The sequence below is a fragment of the Cnephaeus nilssonii genome (genome assembly GCF_951640355.1).
Source record: "Cnephaeus nilssonii genome assembly, chromosome: 7".
NCBI lineage: Eukaryota > Metazoa > Chordata > Mammalia > Chiroptera > Vespertilionidae > Cnephaeus > Cnephaeus nilssonii.
The window spans coordinates 42,115,677-42,137,447 of NC_137078.1; the positions used below are offsets into that span (position 1 = coordinate 42,115,677).

General features: G+C 37.0%; 1 protein-coding gene across 5 annotated transcripts in view; it reads left to right on the plus strand.

Moving 5' to 3' along the window:
• The window catches only part of TTLL7 (tubulin tyrosine ligase like 7), a 138,193-nt gene that overhangs the window by 51,975 nt on the left and 64,447 nt on the right, over positions 1-21,771 (plus strand). For 4 of the 5 annotated variants that reach the window (XR_013813747.1, XM_079776277.1, XM_079776275.1 and 1 more), the window contains 6 exons: positions 1,025-1,146; positions 1,960-2,027; positions 4,975-5,133; positions 10,952-11,168; positions 13,872-14,036; positions 18,797-18,955. Coding sequence is in view for 4 of the 5 variants with exons in the window: in XM_079776277.1 (XP_079632403.1) it covers positions 1,025-1,146; positions 1,960-2,027; positions 4,975-5,133; positions 10,952-11,168; positions 13,872-14,036; positions 18,797-18,955 (890 nt within the window). In the remaining variant the exon portion in view is untranslated. The remainder of the gene's footprint in view (positions 1-1,024; positions 1,147-1,959; positions 2,028-4,974; positions 5,134-10,951; positions 11,169-13,871; positions 14,037-18,796; positions 18,956-21,771) is intronic. The other variant, XM_079776276.1, reaches the window with a different exon arrangement.

Consider the following 21,771-nt stretch of genomic DNA (forward strand, 5'->3'; position numbering starts at 1 on the left):
CATTGTCACCTGCCCTTCAGATAGCCTGAGTTTCACCAGGCCTCTCATGTCAAACAGCATCCTCAGCTCACAATCCCCTCCCTGACCTCATCCACCGCCAGCCGCTGTCCTCTTTTATGCCTGTGTTCTAGGCACTGTTGCATGAAAAGTTCTTTCTTTTTCCTCAGCTGCGAAACAAACAAGAGTCCCCAGGATTTGAGACCAACAAGTGTTTGCTCATCAGTATCACACTTGAGCCAAATAAATTCAGACAATTGATTGCTTTGTACCATTTCTCCTCATATTGGATACCAGTAAAAGTAAAACTTTTAAAAATAAGTATTTTGCTTACCTCTATTGTAGGCAAGAAGGAACTTGAAATTTATTGGAAGAAAAATGTCAATATGTTAATTATAATATCTAAATTAGAGAAGAGTCCATAAATAGTTTGTACTAAAAAACAAGCTTTCCTCTGAGCACATTTTTCCCCCCAGTAAGATTAGAGGGTTTGCAGATAGGAGAGAGCCAGTTTCTGAATCTGTGCAGTGAATTCTGCTTTTTTTTATTTTGCATCCTGAGTCAACATGCTGACTTGGTTTTAATTGCTAAAAATAATTGGAACTAGGGAGGTGGAAAGTATAGCTTAGGTCTAATGATCTAATGACCAGGGGCTATTTTTCCCTTTTGTACCCAGCCCAAGGTCATGAAAAAGCCAGGAAAGTACATTTTGCTGATAGAGGTGTTGTCTCAGCTGTGCATATGTTCTCCTTGTGCTGTGAATAATCACTGAGCTCTTCAACAGTGTTGTGTCCCTGTTAAATCTCTCAGGATTTTGGATGCAACCTAAAAACAGTTCTCAGTTACTGCTGAGTATAATTTGGCCCTAGATGAATTGTTATAACTCAAAATAAGGTTATGCTATAACTAATGGATATTTTGCCAACAAAACACTGAGCTAAAATGTATACATATCAAAATATGTTTTGCCATTGGACATATTTCAGAAGTATTTTAATTTTGGTTTCACTTAACCTTTGACTTGCAGTTCGTTTAGTAATAGATGAATTGGGATTTATGAAAGCTTCAGATGAGGATGAAACGAGTAACCTGATATGGTGTGACGCCGCCGTCCAGCAGGAGAAGATTGCAGAGCTGCAAAACTACCAGGTGGGGAGCTAGTCTTGGCCTCTCATTGGCCATTAGGAAAGTTACACGCATCCCCTCATACGTTTCTTTAGATGGGGTTCTTGCTGTGTTGACATTCTCACCTGCATAGCCTGTTTTGTTGCTGTGCAGTACTGACTTTGCATGAAGTCTGCATCCTTTCAGATGTAACTTTTAACCTCTTTGCATCTTTAAGAATTGATAGAAGAAAACCTTTACTAAACTGGTGTTTTGCATTATGCTTAAAGATGAGTCATGTGGAATAGATTGCCTAGAGAGATCACGACCTGGCAATTCCATGTCCGTTATATATCTGGCTTCATTCTTTTATTTTTTAGGATGCGATAAAAACATATTAAAAAAGTCAAATGCATGGAATTTTAGACAGTTCACATTTTATGCAGTTCTTCTTCCATTAGTATAGAGGGTAACACAGAATTTACTGCAGGAAAAAAATAAGTCTGTGTTCACTAGTTTTTCTGCAATACTTATCTGTATGAATATAGTAAATTTAGAATGTAAAAGATAATTTAGATAATTAATTACCAGTTATTCAACACCAAAAATTGTAACTTTAATGTCATTATAAACACCCTTTTTTGACTTCTTTAAAATTGTGCAATTTTATTCTCTATATAATCAATTACTATAGATTCTTTAATTCATTATAGGTTATTTAACTTAAATATTTTACATTAATCATTGTCAGTTTATTAAAACGTGAAAACTAAAAGATGGTGATAACTGTATAATAGTATAAATGACTCTATTCATTAAATCAATGAGGATATTAATATTTACCTTTTTATTTTCCAGAGGATCAACCATTTTCCAGGAATGGGGGAGATCTGTAGGAAAGATTTCTTAGCAAGAAATATGACCAAGTAATCTTCATTTTCTTACACTAGAATAAATCTGTTATAAATTTACATTTTGAATATTAGAGTGCTATCTTTTACAAAGTTACATTCATTTGAAATGATATTTTGATGGAAGAGAGAGAATTTTAGATCTAGGAGGGTCTGAAAAGTTCTCTGGTTCTATTCCTGCACTTTGCTGAGGAGGTAACTGAGGGTCAGAGAAATATCTTGCACAAAGTCAACACATAATTGGTAGCAGAGCTAGAGCAGAATCTTGGGTTCTAGAATCTCAGGGTTCTTTTTACTTTTTATTCAATATGTTCTTATTTATTTTCAGTTAAACCTTGTAGGATCTAATCTGTTGCATTATTGTGTGTCTGCATCTGTGTATTCTTTACTGGTTACTGAGCATCTAATATGTGCCAGGCACTGTAGTAGGTGCATGTGTGCACACACATACACATAGACCACATATTTACAGGGTGGGGCAAACATAAGTTTACAGTTGTGAGTTTGTGAAACACAGTTCATTCTTGCATTGTTATTTGTGTTTTTCCATATGAACAATTATAAACCTCAATTGTAAACCTACTTTTGCCCCACACTAAACATGCCCACCCAGGGATATACATGCACATACATTTATTTCCGAGGCCACTGTTTAGAGGAACAATCTGCTTTCATGGGAAAAACAGTTCACAGGTACTCAAGTACCGAATGAATTGTAGAATTTTTATGCAGTTTATAACTCTACTGAATAGATTATTTTAGTTTAAGAAACTTGAGTGATAAATTGAGAAAAAATTTAAGAGATATCTTTCACAGAGAAAGGTTAGTAAAATTGTGTGTACAATTAATGAAGTATCTGTATGTATCCAAGTGAAAGTTTATACATCTGTCCACTCAACAGATATTTTTGAATGTCTATTTTTCCCCCTAGAGATTGCTAGCTGTGAGGTAAGATAAATAAGGCCTAGTCCCTCCCTAGAACTCACATTTTAGTAAGGAGGAAGACTGACACATACAGTACAGTTTTATGGTGGCGCATTAGAGGTAGAGTCAAAGGTTGGTGGTGACCAAGATAGCGGGAGAGATTATTTTTGAGCGGGCAGGGAAAGCTTTCTGGAGGAATGAAATTGAGATGGATATTGAAAAGTGTATAGGAATTAAATGTTTATCTTGAATATTTGTGTGCTTTAATTTTTTCCAAGTATAGATGTGAAAGAATGTTATTCATAAATACTACATGTTTAATTTAAAAGTATATTGTTCTAATTAAAGCTTTAACTTGATCTGACTTTATATTATTATTAAAAATATAATAAATAGCCTGGCTGCTGTTGCTCAGTGGTTGAGCATCGACTCATGAACCATAAGGTCATGGTTCGATTCCCAGTGAGGGCACATGCCCAGATTGTGAGTTCGACCTCCAGTGGGAGGGGTGTGTGTGTGTGCAGGAGGCAGCTGATCAGTGATTCTCTCTCATCATTGATGTTTCTATCTCTTTCTCCATCTCCTTTCCTTTCTCTGAAATCAATACATAATGTACTGAGATTATTTAGCTTGTTGGATTAATCTGGGCTTGACACATGGAGTTGGTAATTATATCCTTTGTCATAATAGAAACATAACTTTCTTACAGGGTTCTCTTGAAAGAACACTTGAAATATGGTAACTGTATGAACCTCCAGTTGTGGGGGCCAACTGGCTTGGGTCTTTAGGTCCTACTTCTCTGCATACTACATACTATGGTTTCATTTTAGTTTCTCCTAATTTTATTTGGGGACAATATCTGCTACATTATTTGCTCACCTATTAAAAGACTTGCATACATTTATTAAAAAGACATTTTTGAAACAATCAAATTTTAATATATAATATTTTAAAATATTTCTCTTAATTTATTTTTATTGGGAATCAATATATACAAAATGGTTAACACTTGGGATTCATCAAAAGTAAACATTTAGCCCTGTATGGTGTTTCACAGTGGTTAGAGCATTGGCCTATGCACTGAAGGGTTGTGGGTTCGATTCCCAGACAAGGGCATGTACCTGGGTTGCAAGTTCAATCCATGGCCCTGTTAGGGTGCATGCAGGAAGCAACCAATCAATGTGTTTCTCTCACATCAATGTTTCTTTCTCTCTACCTCCCTTCTTCTCTTCCTCCCTTCCACTCTCTCTAAAAAATCAGTGGAAAGAATATCCTTAGGTGAGGATTAAAAACAACAAAAAAGTAAACATTTGATACTGATCTTTAAATTACGTATCACATAAGCAGCCTGATTTGTAGCAAATACAAAAATACTAGGACATACATTGTAGCCATACAACCACATGTATAAACACATATAGTTCATATAAACAAAACCTCTACTGACTAAAGGCTTCACATAGTTTTCTCATAAAAGGAATTAAACTCCAAAAAACACACCAGAGTAAAAGGCAATCAAAACTGCTCGCTATAGGTGACCCAGAGGACTCAAAACCATCTTTAAAGAAGCAATATAAGTGGCACCCGGCCATGAGCCATTTCCTACTGCCAATCCCCATTCCTGAGGAATAGTTAGTGACTTTTCCCATGTTATCTTGCTTTATATGCCTTTATTACCTCTATTACATTGTATTTAATTAATACCCTATATGTAAATTTCTTAGAAAAGAAACCATATTAACTTTGATCCCCAGTGCCTGGCACATAGTATGTACGCAAATATATGTTTGATTTACTAATAAGTAAATTAGTACATAGGACACAGGACTGTGTCTATTTTTTTTTAATTTTTTTATTGATGTGTCACCAGTGTCTAGAAGAGTGCCTAGCTCTTAGTAGATGCTTAAGAGACATCTGCTGAATGAATCAGTAAATGAATAGAGGGATTTAAATCCTTGTAGTGAATGTCAGGATCACAGGAAGAAAATTTAGAAAAGTTTGAATAGATATTACTTTTTATACTATCTCTAACTAACAGAATGATCAAATCCCGGCCTCTGGATTATACCTTTATTCCTCGAACATGGATCTTCCCTGCTGAATATACTCAATTCCAGAACTACATGAAAGAATTAAAGAAAAAAAGGAAGCAGAAAACTTTTATAGTAAAACCAGCTAATGGTGCAATGGGTCATGGGTAGGTATTTTTCACCTGTAAATTATATATATCTCTATATAAAAGCCAAGTGACCGGAACAACTGGAAGGACCGGTCACTATGATGTGCACTGCGGCCAGCCAACCTGCAGGCCCTCTTGCGGCCCCTCCCCGCAGCCAGCCTGGCCCCTGATCTCCCCCCACCCCAATCGGGGGCAGGGCCGGCTGGCCAACCTCCTGGTCCCCTCCCCCCCGCTGGCCAGACCCCACCCATGCAAGATGGACTCTAGTGTGTGTGTGTGTGTGTGTGTGTGTGTGTGTGTGTGTGTGTGTGTGTGTATAGTTGGAGGGTGGGAGAATAAATTCATGGTTGAGTACTAATATGAAAAATATGATAAAATAGGATTCTAATCATTGCTGTTTTTGGAACTAAATATTTAATGAGTTCTTTCATTCTGTCTTTCATTCTGTCCCACAGGCTTCAGTAATTCAATTTAAAAATTAAATAAACAGATTGGAAGACTTTAATAGGAGACAACCAAACAGGGAAAAAAAAAAAGATGTCTTCTATTTTTTAAACAAAATTTGCATTTATAATAGTTTTAGAGTAATCTTGGAGAATAAAATTCAGTGGATACCACAGAGCTAAACTGACTTGGAGAGAGAAATGGGAAGGGAGTTACTCTTACATGTGTCTTCTTTGCTTTACAAATACATTTTTTCCTTTTATTAAATTTATTGGGGTGACACTGATAAACAAAATTACACAGGTCTCAGGTGCAAAATTCAACAACTCATTATCTGTATACTGTATTGTGTGTTCACCACCTCAGGCCAAGTCTTTGTCCATCACATTTATCTCCCCTATACCCTTCTCCATCTTCCCCAACTCCCCTCTCCCGTGCAGTCACCTCACTGTTGTCTATGTCCATGAGTTTTTTTCTCTTTTATGTTCAATCCCTCCACCCTTTCAGCCTCCCAAAACCCCCTTCCCAGCTGTTGGCCTGCTTTCTAGCTATGAGTCTGTCTCTGTTTTGCTCGTTTTTATCTCTTTGTACCCATGGTTACTGGATTGAAAATAAGTAGAACACATTAAGCTAAGATACCAAATAGTAGACATGCTAGCTGAGAAAAGACTATATAATTTATATTTCTTCCCTTTTACTTTCTTATGTTAGTTTTCTTCAATGTACTTTAAAAAAAATGTAACTTAGTCTGCTTTTAATAAAAACTCATGAGTCATTTTAATCTTTTGTTTTAAATGCTTTGGGGAAAAAAGGTTTTGGGAAATGTAGCTGTTCAACAAATTTCCCTTTAATTTTTAATAATAATTTAATCAGACATTATTTTTAACTGTGGTTTACTAGTTTAAAAATAAACATGTAATATTAATGGGAATTTTATGTTAATTGTTTAATGTAAAGTTGGTGCTGTATGTTAGTCTCAAAGGAAAAATTTTGGGAGTATAATTGAAATTCACATTTTTTTTCAATTTTAGTGTTAAAAAATAATGTTAAAATTTATATATATTTATATATATTAAGTATATATATTTATACTTAATGGTAAAACATTATATAGAAGTATTAATCTGATTTGACAACAGTATAAAAAATAGCTGAAAAAGCACACTGTGCTGCTGGGTTTATCTCATGTAATGCAGTGAGTAGGTAAAGGACACCTCTGCCATCTGTGGAGTATATCCATTTCCTTGCTGATCTTTTGTTTGATTGTCCTCTCCATTGTTGAAAGTGGGGTGTTGAACACTCCAGTTGAACTACCTACATCTTCTTTGAGTTCTATCAGTTTTTGCTTCATATATTTTAGAGCACTGTTGGTAGGTGCATATATGTTTACTAGAGGTCTGGTGCATGAAATTTGTGCATGGGGGAGGGGGTCCCCCTCAGCCCTGCCTGCACCCTCTCCAATCCAGGACCGCTGGCTCCTAACTGCTCACCTGCTTGCATGCCTGGTCGCCCCTAACTGCCCCCCCCCAGCTGGCCTGGTCACCCCTTACTGCCCCCCCCCCCCCCGCAGACCTGGTTGCCCCCAACTGCCCCCTTGCCAGCCTCTGCCTGCCTGCCTGGTCACCCCTAACTGCCCTCCCTGTTGGCCTGATCACCCCTAACCGCCTCTGTCTCGGCCCCTGCCACCGTGGCTTTGTCCGGAAGGATATCTGGAAGATGTCTGGTCTAATTAGCATATTACCCTTTTATTAGTATAGATAATTATTATGTCTTCTTGATGCATTGCCTTTTTTTTAAAAAAAAAATCACTATGTACTGTTTTCTTTGTCTTTTGTAATAACTTTTATCTGAAAGACTATTTTGTCTGATACTAATATAGCCACTGCAGTTCTCTTTTGGTTATTGTTTGCATGAAATATCTTTTCCATTTTTTACTTTCAACCTATTTGAGACTTTGAATCTAAAATGAATCTCTTGTAGACAAAATATAGTTGGACCATGTTTTTTTTTTTTTAATTCATTCTGCCAAATTTTGTGTTTTAATAAGAGAGTTAATCTATTTGTACTTAAGTCATTATTGATAAGGAAAGATTTACTTCTATCATTTTGCTATTTGTTTTCTATGTCTTATATATAATTTTCATTCCTCAATTCCTCCATTTCTGCCCTCTTGTATATTAAATAACTAGAGGCCTGGTGCATGAAATTCGTGCATTGGGGGGGGCGTCCCCTCAGCCCAGCCTGCACCCTCTCTAATCTGGGACCCCTTGGGGGATGTCCGATTGCCGGTTTAGGCCCGATCCCTGGGATTGGGCCTAAACCGGCAATCGGACATCCCTCTCACAATCCTGGACTGCTGGCTCCCCAATCGCTCACCTGTCTGCCTTCCTGGTTGCCCCTAACTGCCCCCTCTCTGCTGGCCTGGTTGCCCCTAACTTCCCCCCCTGCCGGCCTGGTTGTCCCATGCAGTCTGCTGTTCAGTCATTTGGTCATCCCTCACTAACCCCCCTGCCGGCCTGGTTGCCCCATGCAGCCTGCTTGTTCAGTCATTTGGTTGTCCCTCAATAACCCCCCTGCTGGCCTGGTCGTAGGCAGCCATATTGTGAGAGCGTGAGGGTCAATTTGCATATTACATCTTTATTATATAGGATAGTCTAGTGTACCAATCTAATTTCCTTGTCATTTATTTAACTATATATATATTTTTATTTTTTTAATGGTTACTCTGGGATTACAATTAACATCTCAATTTATAGCAGTCTTGTTTGGTTTAATATCATTTTACTTTCAAAAGTAAAAAACAACAACAATAAAACACAAAAAAATCCTGATCCTATATAGCTTTGCTCCCATTTATTGTCACAAAATACAACCTGTTCATTGTGTGTCCAATAACATAGATTTATACTAGTAATTACTGTTTTTTTGCAGTTGTGTTTTAAATAATATAGGAACATTGAGGAATTACAAACCTAAACTATACTAATAGTGACTTTTATATTTACCATGAAGCACCTTTAGTGGTGAACTTTATTTCTTTGTGTGTATTTGAGTTACTGTCTAGTGTCATTTTGTTTTGCCTGAAGGATTCTCTTTAGCATTTCTTGTAGGCCAAGTGTACTAGCAAGAAACTCCCTCAGCTTTTGTTAATCTGGGAGCGTCTTAATTTCTTCTTTAATTTTGAATAGTTTTGCCTGCTATAGAATTCTTGGTTAAACATTCTTTTTTCTTTTTCTGTCAGATCTTTGAATATGTCATTTCACTGTCTTTTGGCCTCCATTGTTTCTGATGAGAAATCAGCTCTTTATGTTATTGAAGCTTCCTTGGATATGACGAGTAGCTTTAAACTTGCTACTTTCAAGGCTCTCTGCCTTGGCTTTTGACAGTCTGATTACGTGTGTCAGTGTGGATCTCTTTGAATTTGTCCTACTTGGAGTTCATTGATCTTCTTGGAATGAAGATATCTTCAGCTATTAATTCTTCAAATATTCTTCTTGCCCCTCTTTCTCTCTTGTCTTTATTTGAGACTCCCAGAATATGTATGCTAATATTCTTTTTAAAAAAAAAGATATTTTTATTGATTTCAGAGAGGAAGGGAGAGGGAGAGAGAGAGAGAAACATCAATGATGTGAGAAACTCATTGATCGGCTGCCTCCTGCAAGTCCCACACTGGGGATTGAGGTCACAACCCAGGCATGTGCCCTTGACCAGAATTGAACCCGGGACCCTTCAGTTCATAGGCAGATGCTGTAGCCACTGAGCCAAACCATCTATCTAGGGCAGTATGCTAGTTAGTATTCTTGATGGTGAACTTTTAAGCTCTGATTTTTCTTCATTTTTTTTCTTTTTTTTCCTTAGACGAGTTAATCTTAACTGTCATCTTCAAGTTTTGCTTTTTTTTTCCCATTCCTAAATCTTCTGTTTAGCACCTCTCATGATTTTTTTTATTGTTTTGTTATTGTACTTTTCAACTTCAGAATTTCTATTTGAGTTCTTTCCCTTACCCTTTAAAAATAATTCCTATCCCTATGATATTCTCAAGTTGGTGAGATAGCATTTTCATGATTTCCTTTAACTCTTTGAATAAATTTCAAATAGTTGATTTAAGTAGTTGATTGTCCAGTAAGTGCAATATCTGGGTTTCCTCAGAGACTTTATATTAATTGATGATATTCCTGTGTATGTGTCATACTTTTTTTTTCCTTTGTATGACTTACAATCTTTTTTTTTTTGTTAAAAATTTGACATTTTGAATACTATAATGTAGAAACTCTGGAAATCAGCTTCTCCCCTCTTTGTAGGTTTGTTGTTGTTATTGTTCATGCTTGTTGTAGTTGCTGCTTATTTGCACAGTGGGCTTCTGAAATAATTTTGTAAAGTCTGTATTCTTTGTTGTTTGTGGCTACTGTAATTCCTGTCCTGTTAGGTCAGTGGCCAACTACTAATTGGACAGAGATTTTCTTAAACATTTGGAGACCCCTCCCTACTCCAAAAATTTTTGCCCAGTCTTTGCAGTTGGATTGTGTGTGTGTTTAAGTTTGAGCATGCCTTCTGTGCTCAACTAGGCAATTTCTATCTCTGCCTCAGCCTTTACTTCTTACTTGTATAGAGCCTCCTGGTTAGCTAGAGGTAAGAGCTTAGGGCCTTCTCAGGTCTTTCCTGAGCAGGTACCTACCTTTGGGCCTGGACATGGCCTTCTGGAGTCCTAGAAATATGTCAGAGCTTTTCAAAACCTTATTCCTCAAATTTTCTCGTTCCTCAGACTTTCCCCCCAATCTCTTTAGTAGGTCTCTTGTTTCCTCCAATGGTTATTTTATTGCCTTAGGTAGCATGGACTAGTACATATGTCTGTAAATGTTCTCCATAATTGCCTCCCTAAGTAGCTGCCTCAGCCTGGGGAGAGTTTCCAGTTAGGCAAGGTAAAAGCAAGCCCTTTGAGGTCCTCCAGGGAACCACTACACAGGTTAAAAAAAAAGGCAACCATCAGAATATGGTCTATTCTGCTCCCTCTAGAATCAGAATCAGTACTGGAAACATAGGCTGTTGTTCAAGCCCACTGGTGAGCTGGGGGTAGAGAGTTGGTACCAGAGTAAGTTGAAATGCCACAAAGCTGTTTTACATAGATTCGGCTGTGGGTTTTTTATTTTATTTTAACTTACTTTTTGATTAAGTGATCCCTGGTTGTTACAAACTTTTGGTTAGTTTCCAGAATTCCAGGAAAGTTGATTCTGACAACTTTCTTATTTTTATTGTTTTGCAATTCACTGCTTTTGTGAAGGCACAGACTTTGGAGTTACCCATTCCTCCGTATTCTTCTTGAGTATTAGCTATAACTTTGTAAACATCTCGACTCCATATCAAATTGTTCTTTTGATTCTTTTTCTAAACTTAGGATTTCTTTGATAAGAAATGGGGACAAACTTCCATCTCAGGATCATTTGATTGTCCAAGAATACATTGACAAGCCTTTCCTAATGGAAGGCTACAAGTTTGATTTGCGAATTTACATTCTGGTAACATCATGTGATCCACTAAAAATATTTCTCTACCACGATGGACTTGTGCGAATGGGAACGGAGAAGTACATTCCACCTAATGAGTCCAATTTGGTAAGTGATACCAAACACAATCTATGATTTGATTCATAGATTCAACATGTACTTTTTAAAGAGCCCATTGTGTCTAAAGGTTATATGAATGAAAGTTCCTTGTCTCAGGTTCTTATAGTCTAGAACAAGGGTGGGGAACCTTTTTTCTGCCAAGGGCCAATTGGATATTTATAACATCATTCATGGGACATACAAAATTATGAACTTAAAAATTAGCCTGCTGTATTTAGTCAAGCATTTAATTAACTCACCCCTAATGCTTTGGCAGGGCCAGACCAAATGATTTCACGAGCCTTATACGACCCGCGGGCTGGACGTTCCCCATCCCTGGTCTAGAACAACCATTTTCAACTAAAGTGCCACAGAAAATTTTAAAACATTCAATACCTGACTGACTAGTCAGAGGCATTGACCTCTTTGCCCTTAGATTATCAAATGAAAAAATGACAATAGGCAGCACAACAATAGCTTGTCCAGTTGTGAATGAATCAAAATTATACTTATTTTTTTGTCAATACAAAATGGCTAGCTTGTATTCAGCTCCTCAAGGAGGAGGCTGATAATTTTTGTTGTGCTGCAGAATCTTAGTAATTAGTTTATATATGCCATGAGATGAGAATGGTTGAAATCTCTGGTCTAGAATGATTGCATGTAAAAACAGGACTACTTCCAATCTGTAGACAGCTTTGGGAAAAATCGAATATAAAACGGTGTCTGCTCAAGGAAGGCTAATCAGGAAAAGTCGTCCCCTCTGCGAGCACAAGGTTGGATTTCTAAGCACATGTGTGTGTTCAGTAGCCCTGGATAGAAATGATTTTTCTATAACTAGAAATAAAAAAATAAGATGCCACTAGGAAGTGTAGATAAAATGTTTATGTAGTTGAGTACAAAATGGCTAGCTTGTATTCAGCTCCTCAAGGAGGAGGCTGTACTTGAACAGTGTCTATACTGTTGTTTAAGAGGTATGGTTTAAACATATAGAATGTGGGAGAAAGTATATGAAACAGAGGAAGCAAAAGATATCAGAAAGTAGGGTTACTTATTTTTGCTGGAATAAAGAGAAGATTGTAAATTTACATTGACCAAATGTGAAGTAGAGACATAAATGGTCTGTTTCAGTGTGATTTTCAAGTCTATTAAACTGTAATGTATTATCATATTTTTTTTCATAAACTAATAAACTATAACTTATAGTTTATATAAAACAAACTTATTTTTTGTATTTGTTGATTTATTATTAACTAAAACTAAAAGTTTAGTTAACTTCTAACCATTTTTTAGAATTGTTTCCCTTTTTGTCAAAGGCCTGGTTATTGTTTTCTTCCAATATTATGCACATAATTAACTCTGTTAAGAATGGTCATATTTTTGCCCTAGCTAGGGTTCAATCCCTGGTCAGGGCACATATAAGAATCAACCAATGAATGCATAAATAAGTGGAACAACAAATCTCTTTCTCTTTCTCTCTTTCTCCCTCCTCCTCCTCCTCCTCCTCCTCCTCCTCCTCCTCCTCCTCCTCCTCCTCCTCCCTTTATCCCTCCCTCTCCTTTCCTCTCTCTCTCTCTAAAAAAAAAAAAAAAAGAAAAAATTAATGAAAAAAAGAATGGTTATATTTTCAAAATTCAATAATAAGGGCTGATCATAAATGTTACTATGTTCAATGATTTAAAACATTTTGTAAACCTGGCAGAGGAAGAAAAAGGGATCTGGTAGTAGGGGCTCCTTAAATATTGTGTAATAAATGAAAAAATAAATTCTTAATTAATGGTGGGCACATATAATTCAAATGAGGAGTTCTGCATATTTGCTTCAAAGATTTTACTAACAAGACTGTAGACCTAAGTAACAGCAGTGAAAAAATGTGACATGAATATACTTAGTTATTAACAAGCCAAAATACTAATCATGTTCATGAAGCATATATTCACTGTGATGCAACAGTGCTACTTAAAGTCACCTCTGGGAGATGGATCATGAGAGTAGGATTTATGGACTTGATGAATGTTCATGGGAGATCAGTAAGGAGCCATTCTTTTTCAAGTTTATTTGAGAAAAACACTATCAGCAAACATAAGGATGTAAAGAGACAAAGACAAAACAGCTCCAATATGGAGCACCATAAATGTGCTGTTGATCATTCAGACACTACGGCACTGCGTGGGGAATGGCATTGCCTGCTAAGTGCACTCACTCTGTCTTGTTAAAGAGTTACAGTGGCCTCCCCATCAGGATGGGGGCAGAGGCTGTGTTTGCTAGTCCTGTCTCTTGGTATATGCTACTTACTTGAGCTTTCATTTTTTAATTTTTCTTTGTAAAGACATAGAATGTTCTTTCAGAAAATTCCTTTCCTAAACACAAATTTGAGTAAAAACTGTAAGTGACCAAAAAAGCGAACAACAACAACAAAAAAGAACAAAAGAGCATTTTTCTTGCTTGGCAATATATAATTTCACATTTTCATTTAATTACTCTATAGATTCTTATTATTTTAATGCTCTCTGTGGCAGACATAGATTACTACAATCATGTTAAGGGAAATGTGCCATTCCATTTAACTTGGAAATTATCAAAGTAATCGTGAAATTGTCAATCTGTATATTTTAAACTTTAAAATCATCTTTCATCTTTGGATGCTTTTATTTTTGTGAAATCTCATGGTTCTAGAGTCTCATAGGTGATACCTTTGGTTCTTACTTGTTACAGACCCAGTTATACATGCACCTGACAAACTACTCTGTGAACAAGCACAATGAGCATTTTGAAAGGGACGAGACAGAAAACAAGGGCAGCAAACGCTCCATCAAATGGTTTACAGAATTCCTGCAAGCAAATCAACATGATGTTGCCAAGTTTTGGAGTGACATTTCAGTAAGAGTATACTATTCCACAATTATGACTGTCTTTCCTCAGATTAAATTAAAGGATTGTCAAGCATTTTAAATAAAGAGCAGATTGTATTAGATCGGGCAGATAAGGTATGTTTTCATGAAGGAAGTAGAATTTGGGATGGACCTTGATAGATAAGTAGTATTTTCACTGCTAGGGATGGGAGAGGGAATTCTAGGTGGAGGTGAAAACGTAAGTTAAAACATGGAGAGGTATTAGAGTATTGTTAAGTGGTCCAGGTTGCTTTACTTGGTATTTGTGGGAGATGCATGGGGAGTTATGGCTGAAAAGATATGTAGAGGCTAAATTTCAGGTCTGATAATCAAGGCTTAATGTCCAGTTTTTAAGGGAGGAGAATAATAAGGTCAAGCACTATGAACTAAAAAGGTAAATCTGAAAAAGGGTGTGGAATGGGTTGTTAGAGTGAAGACCAAGAGGAGGTAGAAGAGAGCCCTTGGGAGTACTTTTAGTGAAAAGAATGGCCTAAATTGAACACAATAAAGGGGTGGCAATGAGGTAAATGGGATTAAATGAATGTTCCGAATGGGAGAGAAGTACTCAGAGATTCTTCTAGTTTTAAGGAGTAATTAGAGGGAGAATGAGGTTGGCATTATCTGAAATAGAATAGGAAGGGATTTATTTTTGAGAAGATTTAGACTTAGTTTTGCAGATGAGGGAAAAATAGTTTTACTTATTTATTTGTTTATTCATTCATTTATCCAGTAAACATTTATTGAACCCATAATATAAGCCTATCTCTGGCTGATAAATTGAAGGTTTATAAGTCACACCTCCAGTTCTTGAAAAACTTAGAGTTTGGCAGGAAAAACCAGCACAAAAATTGTTATTGAAATGCAGTGTAGCAAGCACAATAGCAGAGGCAGCAGTGGGTTCTGTGGGAGGTAGAGGAAACCACATACAGTAGCTTTGGGTGGTGGTGAGAGAGGAGGACTTCTTGGAGGCATTGACTTCCGAACTAAGTTTTTAAAAGTCCATGAGGCTATGATGACGAATTTTACTTTAGATGTGTTGAACCTGAAATGCTGTCTCAGGTAGAAAGATCAAGCAGTCAGAAATGTGTTTGTGGTGCAATTGATGTGTAATGCCATGGCAGTGGATGAAATTCCAAAAGGTAAAGGTAAAGAGAAAAAAAGGAAACAGATATGAGAAGGTAACTATGGTGAAACAGACCCTTTATTAATCCCAGCAGAAGTATTAAAATGGTATTCCAAGTTAGAAGACTGTATCTATTGAAAATAATGTGATTAGAGCTATATAATTTGATTTGGCTTTTCTTTGGGGACAAATAATATATCTATCTAATAAAAGCTTAAGCGATTATTATGGCGGAATGACCAGAACAACTGGTTGCTATGATGCGCACTGACCATAAGGGGGCAGATGCTCAATGCAGGAGCTGCCCTCTGGTGGTCAGTGTGCTCCCACAGGGGGAGCACCACTCAGCCAGAAGCTGGGCTGACGGTGGTTGGTGAGAGCAATGATGGTGGCAGGAGCCTCTCCTACTTCTGCGGCAGTGCTGAGGAGCAGCGAGCTGAGCAGTAAGGAGAGAGCAGGCAGGCAGTAAGGAATGAAGGATCCTGGACTGCGAGAGGGCGCAGGCCGGGCTGAGGGACCCCCCCCTCCAGTGCACGAGTTTCGTGCACTGGGCCTCTAGTAATTTAAATAAATCTGTAATGGAAATGGACATGGAATCATAAGTGAACTTGATTTAGTTGAGAAAATTAGAGAGAAAAGTAAGCATCATTATATTTATCTTTTGTTGATTGTTGCTTGATGTTTGTTACTCCTTATATTTTATGTCACAGGACATAAATCTAAACATTCTTAGATGTCAGACAAGTGAAAAAGAGTGACGTCTGCATAGAATCAATTAGGGTGTGCTGAGAACTGTGCTAATTTGAAGAGCATAAGAATGAGGTCTGAAGGACATAGATACCACTCAACACTATTCTATTGGTGCATATGGTATTTTAGGCCCAGGGTGGTTCATTGTCCTAATTTGTCAATAGAAGCTGTAAATATCCAGATTTATAAATATTGGCAACTCATTCAAAAGTTTTAAAAATGTAGGACTCATGAAAAATGTTTGTCGTCTGGATTTGGTTAGATGCCCACCAACTTGTTTACTTTCTATTATATCTTCCTGAGAAACTACATACCTCCAAACAAGAATTTGGTTACAATAATTCTGTGTTTATTTACTTATTTATTTTAGCAAGGCCAATTTTGTGGAAATTCAAAAAAATGTTCTAATGATAGATTTATTACCATAGTGTTTCAGAAGAATCAGAGTTGAGAAATTTATTTTGGGGCGGTAGCTTTTTGATGGAAGATCATACATTATATTAACTGGATGATTTAATGAGTAGGCTATTTGATTATTAGCAGTGAGACCAAGGAAATTTTATATACCCGCTGATATTCTTTTTTCTTTACCAAATATTCCATGTCCATATGGGAATGTCTTTGTGAAAAGGTGGCACCTGTTGGGCTGCCTTGGTGAAGTATGTATAGAGAGAATCAATCAGAGAAAAGTGAGTATCCTGAGCTTGTAAGTGGTACTTTTTCCACATGATTAAATTGGGAGAAGGTATAGAAGTAAGGCTAATATTATTAATAGGTTAGGCAATTAACTTTTCTGTTAAAGCCTAAAGTATAGCTTTTAGATATGATGTAAACATGACAAATGTGAGTCTATTAAGGTCTGACACATTCATGATCTCTTCTATAAATTGCTAAATTTTGCATCATTCTTGCCTACATTAGTTAGAATGTATATTAATCATCTATAAGTAATCATTTACTTAACACTTAATAAATTATTAACTTTTCCAAGTACATTTCTTACATTTATCTTGTCAGATTGTCTGCATTTATTTAGTTATTTAAAATTTTGTCTTTATTCAGAATTACATATACTTTATAAAGATCTCTCTGTTTAAGGTGAACCAACAAAATACTATATTATAAAAAGAGAATGTTAGGAGGAGGTGGAAAAGGCAAAATGTAGTAGATTTTTATCTTTATGTTATAGTTTACAAATTTTATGAATTTAACTTAGGCTTTTTTTTAATTACCTCTTTTTTGGGGGTAATAAAAGTAACTGCCTATATCTAAAAACTAGCAATACCTTCTATGAAGCAAAGAAATGTGTGCTTTTGTGCTAAATAATAATGAGTAGAAAATCAACAGAAAATCAGGCCATAGAGATTAAAGCTGATTGTAATAATTCATAAAACCATCTTTACTGAACACCTTTTTGTATATATATTTTGTGTACAAGTCTACAAATCATATTTCAAAGCAATGACACTTGGGAAAGAATTAGTGAAATTTGATTTGTGCTTGGTTATATCACTCCTGATTTCACATATACCTGCAAGCTTGCCTTTATATTTCTAAAAATGTGTTGTTTTTTATGTAGAGAAAAACAGAGATTGGTAAGCAGGGTCTATTAATTTACCTCACTGTCTTGTTCTACACAGATACTTATTAGCCAAGGTTTTAACTTTTTTTGTACTCTCCAGTTGTTTTAGTAATATCTCCAAAGATTTATATGGAATGCTTTTTGTCTTTCATCTTTAAATTCTTTGGTGTTGCCTTTAATTTGTTATTTTGAATACAATTTTCTGAGAACGACCTCATGGCATCTCTGACCCTTACTTCCGGATAGCATCTGGGTTGAGATTCTGGGTCTCAGTGAGATTAATTTCTATCTTCCATTTTCTTCTCCCATATCATTAAATATTGCTCCCAGCAGGTAGTGGGATTTTGTGTCTGACCTGACGTATGAGATGGACTTCTAGTGGAGTAATAGAATAACTGTATCAGTAGTTTAGTTAAGCTGCTAACACTTAGTTCAGGTTCAATGTGCTCTGGTCGCTACACCAAGAGTTTCACATGGGGTCTCATTTTGTCCTTTCATCAGTCTTTTGCAGCAGGTGTTATTACAATTGCCAGTTTACAGTTGGCAACAGTACCTGTAGAGAGGCAGTTCCAAAGACAATATATTCTAAGCAAAACCAGCGGGACAGCTTTTCAACAATCCATAGCTTGTTCTCCAACTTCAGTTAAACAACTTTTTGCTTTATTGGCATCAGTAACTCAGCCCAGTCATATTCTGTGTCCTCACAGAAAATGATGACAGCCAGCTCATTCACTGGCAGTATTGCATCACTGCACAAAGAAACCCAGCTCTCCGGGATTCTCTCCTCGCTCTTTCCAGCCGATGTCCAAGTGGACGGTCTATATGTCGTTTGTGAAATAGTTTACTCATTTGTTCACAAACGTTTTTGAGCATCTACTAAATGTGAGGTACTATGGTAGGCACTGGATTGGGGTTGTAAATCGGACACACAAGGACCCTGCTCTAACAAAACAAGGAAAAGATCGGCTGGTTCTGTGCTGCGAAGTTATGCAGTAAGGGATGATGGGTGGCAGTTCTGACCCCAGGTCAGGGACGGCCTCTCTGAATATCAAGGATCCAGATATATAGGCATAGGGGAAGAAGAGTGTCCCAAGCAGAGGGAACAGTTATTGAGATGATCCCAGAGGAGACAAGCGTGGCGGGAGCTTAGCGGGACCGGGAAGAGTTGGAGGGAAGTCAGGGCAGTGGCGGGGCTAGATGCCCAGGGCTAGTTTGTAAGTCCAGGCCTTATTGCCACGTGTGTAAATGAGAAAGCAATAAGGCATGTTCACCTTTCAAAAATCTGTGCTTGTAGGAATTGGTTGTTAAGACTCTGATTGTGGCAGAGCCTCATGTCCTGCATGCTTATCGGATGTGCAGACCTGGGCAGCCTCCGGGGAGTGAAAGTGTCTGCTTCGAAGTCCTGGGATTTGATATTTTGTTGGACAGAAAGCTAAAGCCGTGGCTTCTGGAGGTAAGGCATTTTTAAGAAGAGATGTTATCACTGTGTATTAAAACAAATGTTTTTAAATGTGTACGTGGTACCGTTGTCTCGTTGACTGAGCAGAAAGAGGCCTGAATGGAGTGTGTGGGAGGGAGAGAATGAAAATTCATGGAACAGAACAGTTCTAAGAAAGGATCAATATGTGTTTGATATTACTTTTCCCAAATTAGTATTGAACTTCTAGGCCAGGAATTTGGAATATATGTGTGGATCTACTTTTACTGATTTTTTTAATCTACTTCCTCCAATATTTTCTCAGCCTCAGGACTCCGCCACTTCATGACGTGTGGGTGCTGTCCTTCCTCTCTGTGTGTGGGCACCTGGGCCTCGGGACCACAGCCTCTCTGTCCTCAGTGTGTCTCCCCTCACGCTCTCCAAGAGAGACGCTCCAGTGGGATCATTAATCCTGACACCCAGTGGCTTGAATGTTCCTTTCTGGCCATATCGCATACCCGGGGCTCCCCTCATGTCCAGCCCGTCAGCGGTGTGCCTTTGGGTTTGCTGCCAGTCCCTGCTATGGGCAGAGTTGTCATTCCTTTTATTTATAAAAGGTCACTCCACATCTGGAAAATACAGAGTAATATACAGGAAAAAATAAAAATGATCTCTTTTAAAGATTTTTTTGTACCTTTTCTTCCAGTCTTAATTAATTTATAATATATCCAGAAGAAACCTTAGGTCGCAGAGTGTATGGTCACAAAGTACCGCTATGTAGGAAACTTTATCAGGAAAACAGCACGTTTCTAAACACTCAGTGCTTACAAGATTAGTTATATTTTTGAGGATATATTCCTATAGAAGATATCAGCAGCAATTACCTTTCAGTTTAAGTTTGAGTATCACTCTTTTTTGTTAATGATTTAGAAGTTTTCAGTTATATCTTTAATATAAAGGTTTGCAAAAGCAAATTGAACTAGTGATAGGTGAGATTAAAACATTCAAAATATATTCTTAGGGAAGAATACTTTTCCAATTTGGGGGCCGGTGGTTTCCTGTGTGTATTGAATGTACTATGAGCAAATAATATGTATATTTCCAATCACAATATTGCTCCTGCTCAAGTCCTAGAAATAAGATGAATATGAGGAACGTTGCTTATCCTTTAGCTCCCTCCATTGGATATCAAAGCACTTGACTGCACCATGTCTAGTGTACTGAGGCCTGATACTGTCGTAGGGTTATTGTTTTGTCAGCTGTATTTTTTTCTATCCCTGCTACTTGTCTTTTATCTTTGGTGGGTGGGGAAGAAGTGAGGGCACATGCAGGAGGTAGAACTGCAAGGAGAGCAGGGACGAATGACTTTACAGACATTTACAGTTTTTAAAAGCAGTGGCCTAACTGGAACTTAGCTGGGTAAACCAGAATTTATTGAATGGTTGAATCCTGTTTTGTTTTATTTTTAAGGCTCAAAATACCATTGTTTGCATTAATGTTTCTTCTATTTTATTCTCTCCTTCATTTTCAGATCAATAAGAACCATTACAAAATTCCACAATAACCAACGGCTAAATACCATTATTTGCATTAACATATTTTCATGTTCTATTCATTTTTTTCATCATTTCTGGATCAATCAGAACCATTAAAAAACTCCAAAACAAAACTAATAGCTGTGGAGAATGAACATTTAATTATATTAAAATAGTGAAAAGAACCTTATGTAGATTTTGTTTCTTTGTATTTTCATCTACAATGGTAGTGATTCTAATATGTAGTTAAAAACCTTTTGGCGCCATCCAGTGGAGCAATGGAGAAGGTGCTTCTGAAAATGTGATAACTTTTAGTTCACTGGAATAATTGCCAGTGATGATTTGTAGAGGCAAATTGCAGAAATTTTCCAGCATAGAAAACATTTTTAGGGAAAAACATTGAATTTGGATGGATATTAATACTCATACTTTAAGTATCCTTGAATTAATTTCTCCTTTAAAAATATTTTTAATTGATTTTAAAGAAGAAGGGAGAGGGAGAGAGAGATAGAAATATCAATGTTTCACTGCCTCCTGCACGCCCCACACTGGGGATCGAACCTGCAACCCAGGCATGTGCCCTGGTGGGAATTAAACCATGACTTCATGGTTCATAGGTCAATGCTCAACCACTGAGTCATGCCAGCAGGGTCTTGAATTAATTTCAATAAGTCATTTCGCCAGGTGGTAGAGATACAAGAAGAATAAGACAAAACACTTGTGGGGACTCAGATGTGTGTTTTATGGTAATGGTTGTAGGTATAAGGAGGAAGCAGGGTGCCAGCACAAACAATAAACTGACCTCTCTGTGTTCATGTGTGTATTTGAGAGTTAAAACAATCTTTGCAGAAGAGAGAACACCCGAGCAGGGTATTAAGAAGGTGGGATAGGGTTTGGGGTTTGGAGAAATGGGGGTGGGGTGGGGAGAAGTTACTGGGCCGAGGAGACAGCACTAATTTAGGAGCACAGAATCTATTCTGGATACTTTTATATGTGCATGAAATGATTGTGCTTGTTTTGATAATTCAACTATGATTTGGACAGTTAATAAATAGTACTAATTTAATTTGCCTTCTAATAATTTTCATCTTTTTACAAGCTGCTGAATTTTAAGACTATAACATTGACTAGGTTTTGTCTGTTTTAGAATTTAGGCAATGAGAACTAGAGAAGCCATCAACATTACAAAGTAGAATTTTGGCTGTATGAAACCCAATTTTCAGAGTTTCTTCTGTGAGCCATTTGTGGTTCTTCTCTTATTTTTTTCTGTACCATTCTCATAAAAATTTTAAAAATCCAAGACGTTAATTGAACAAA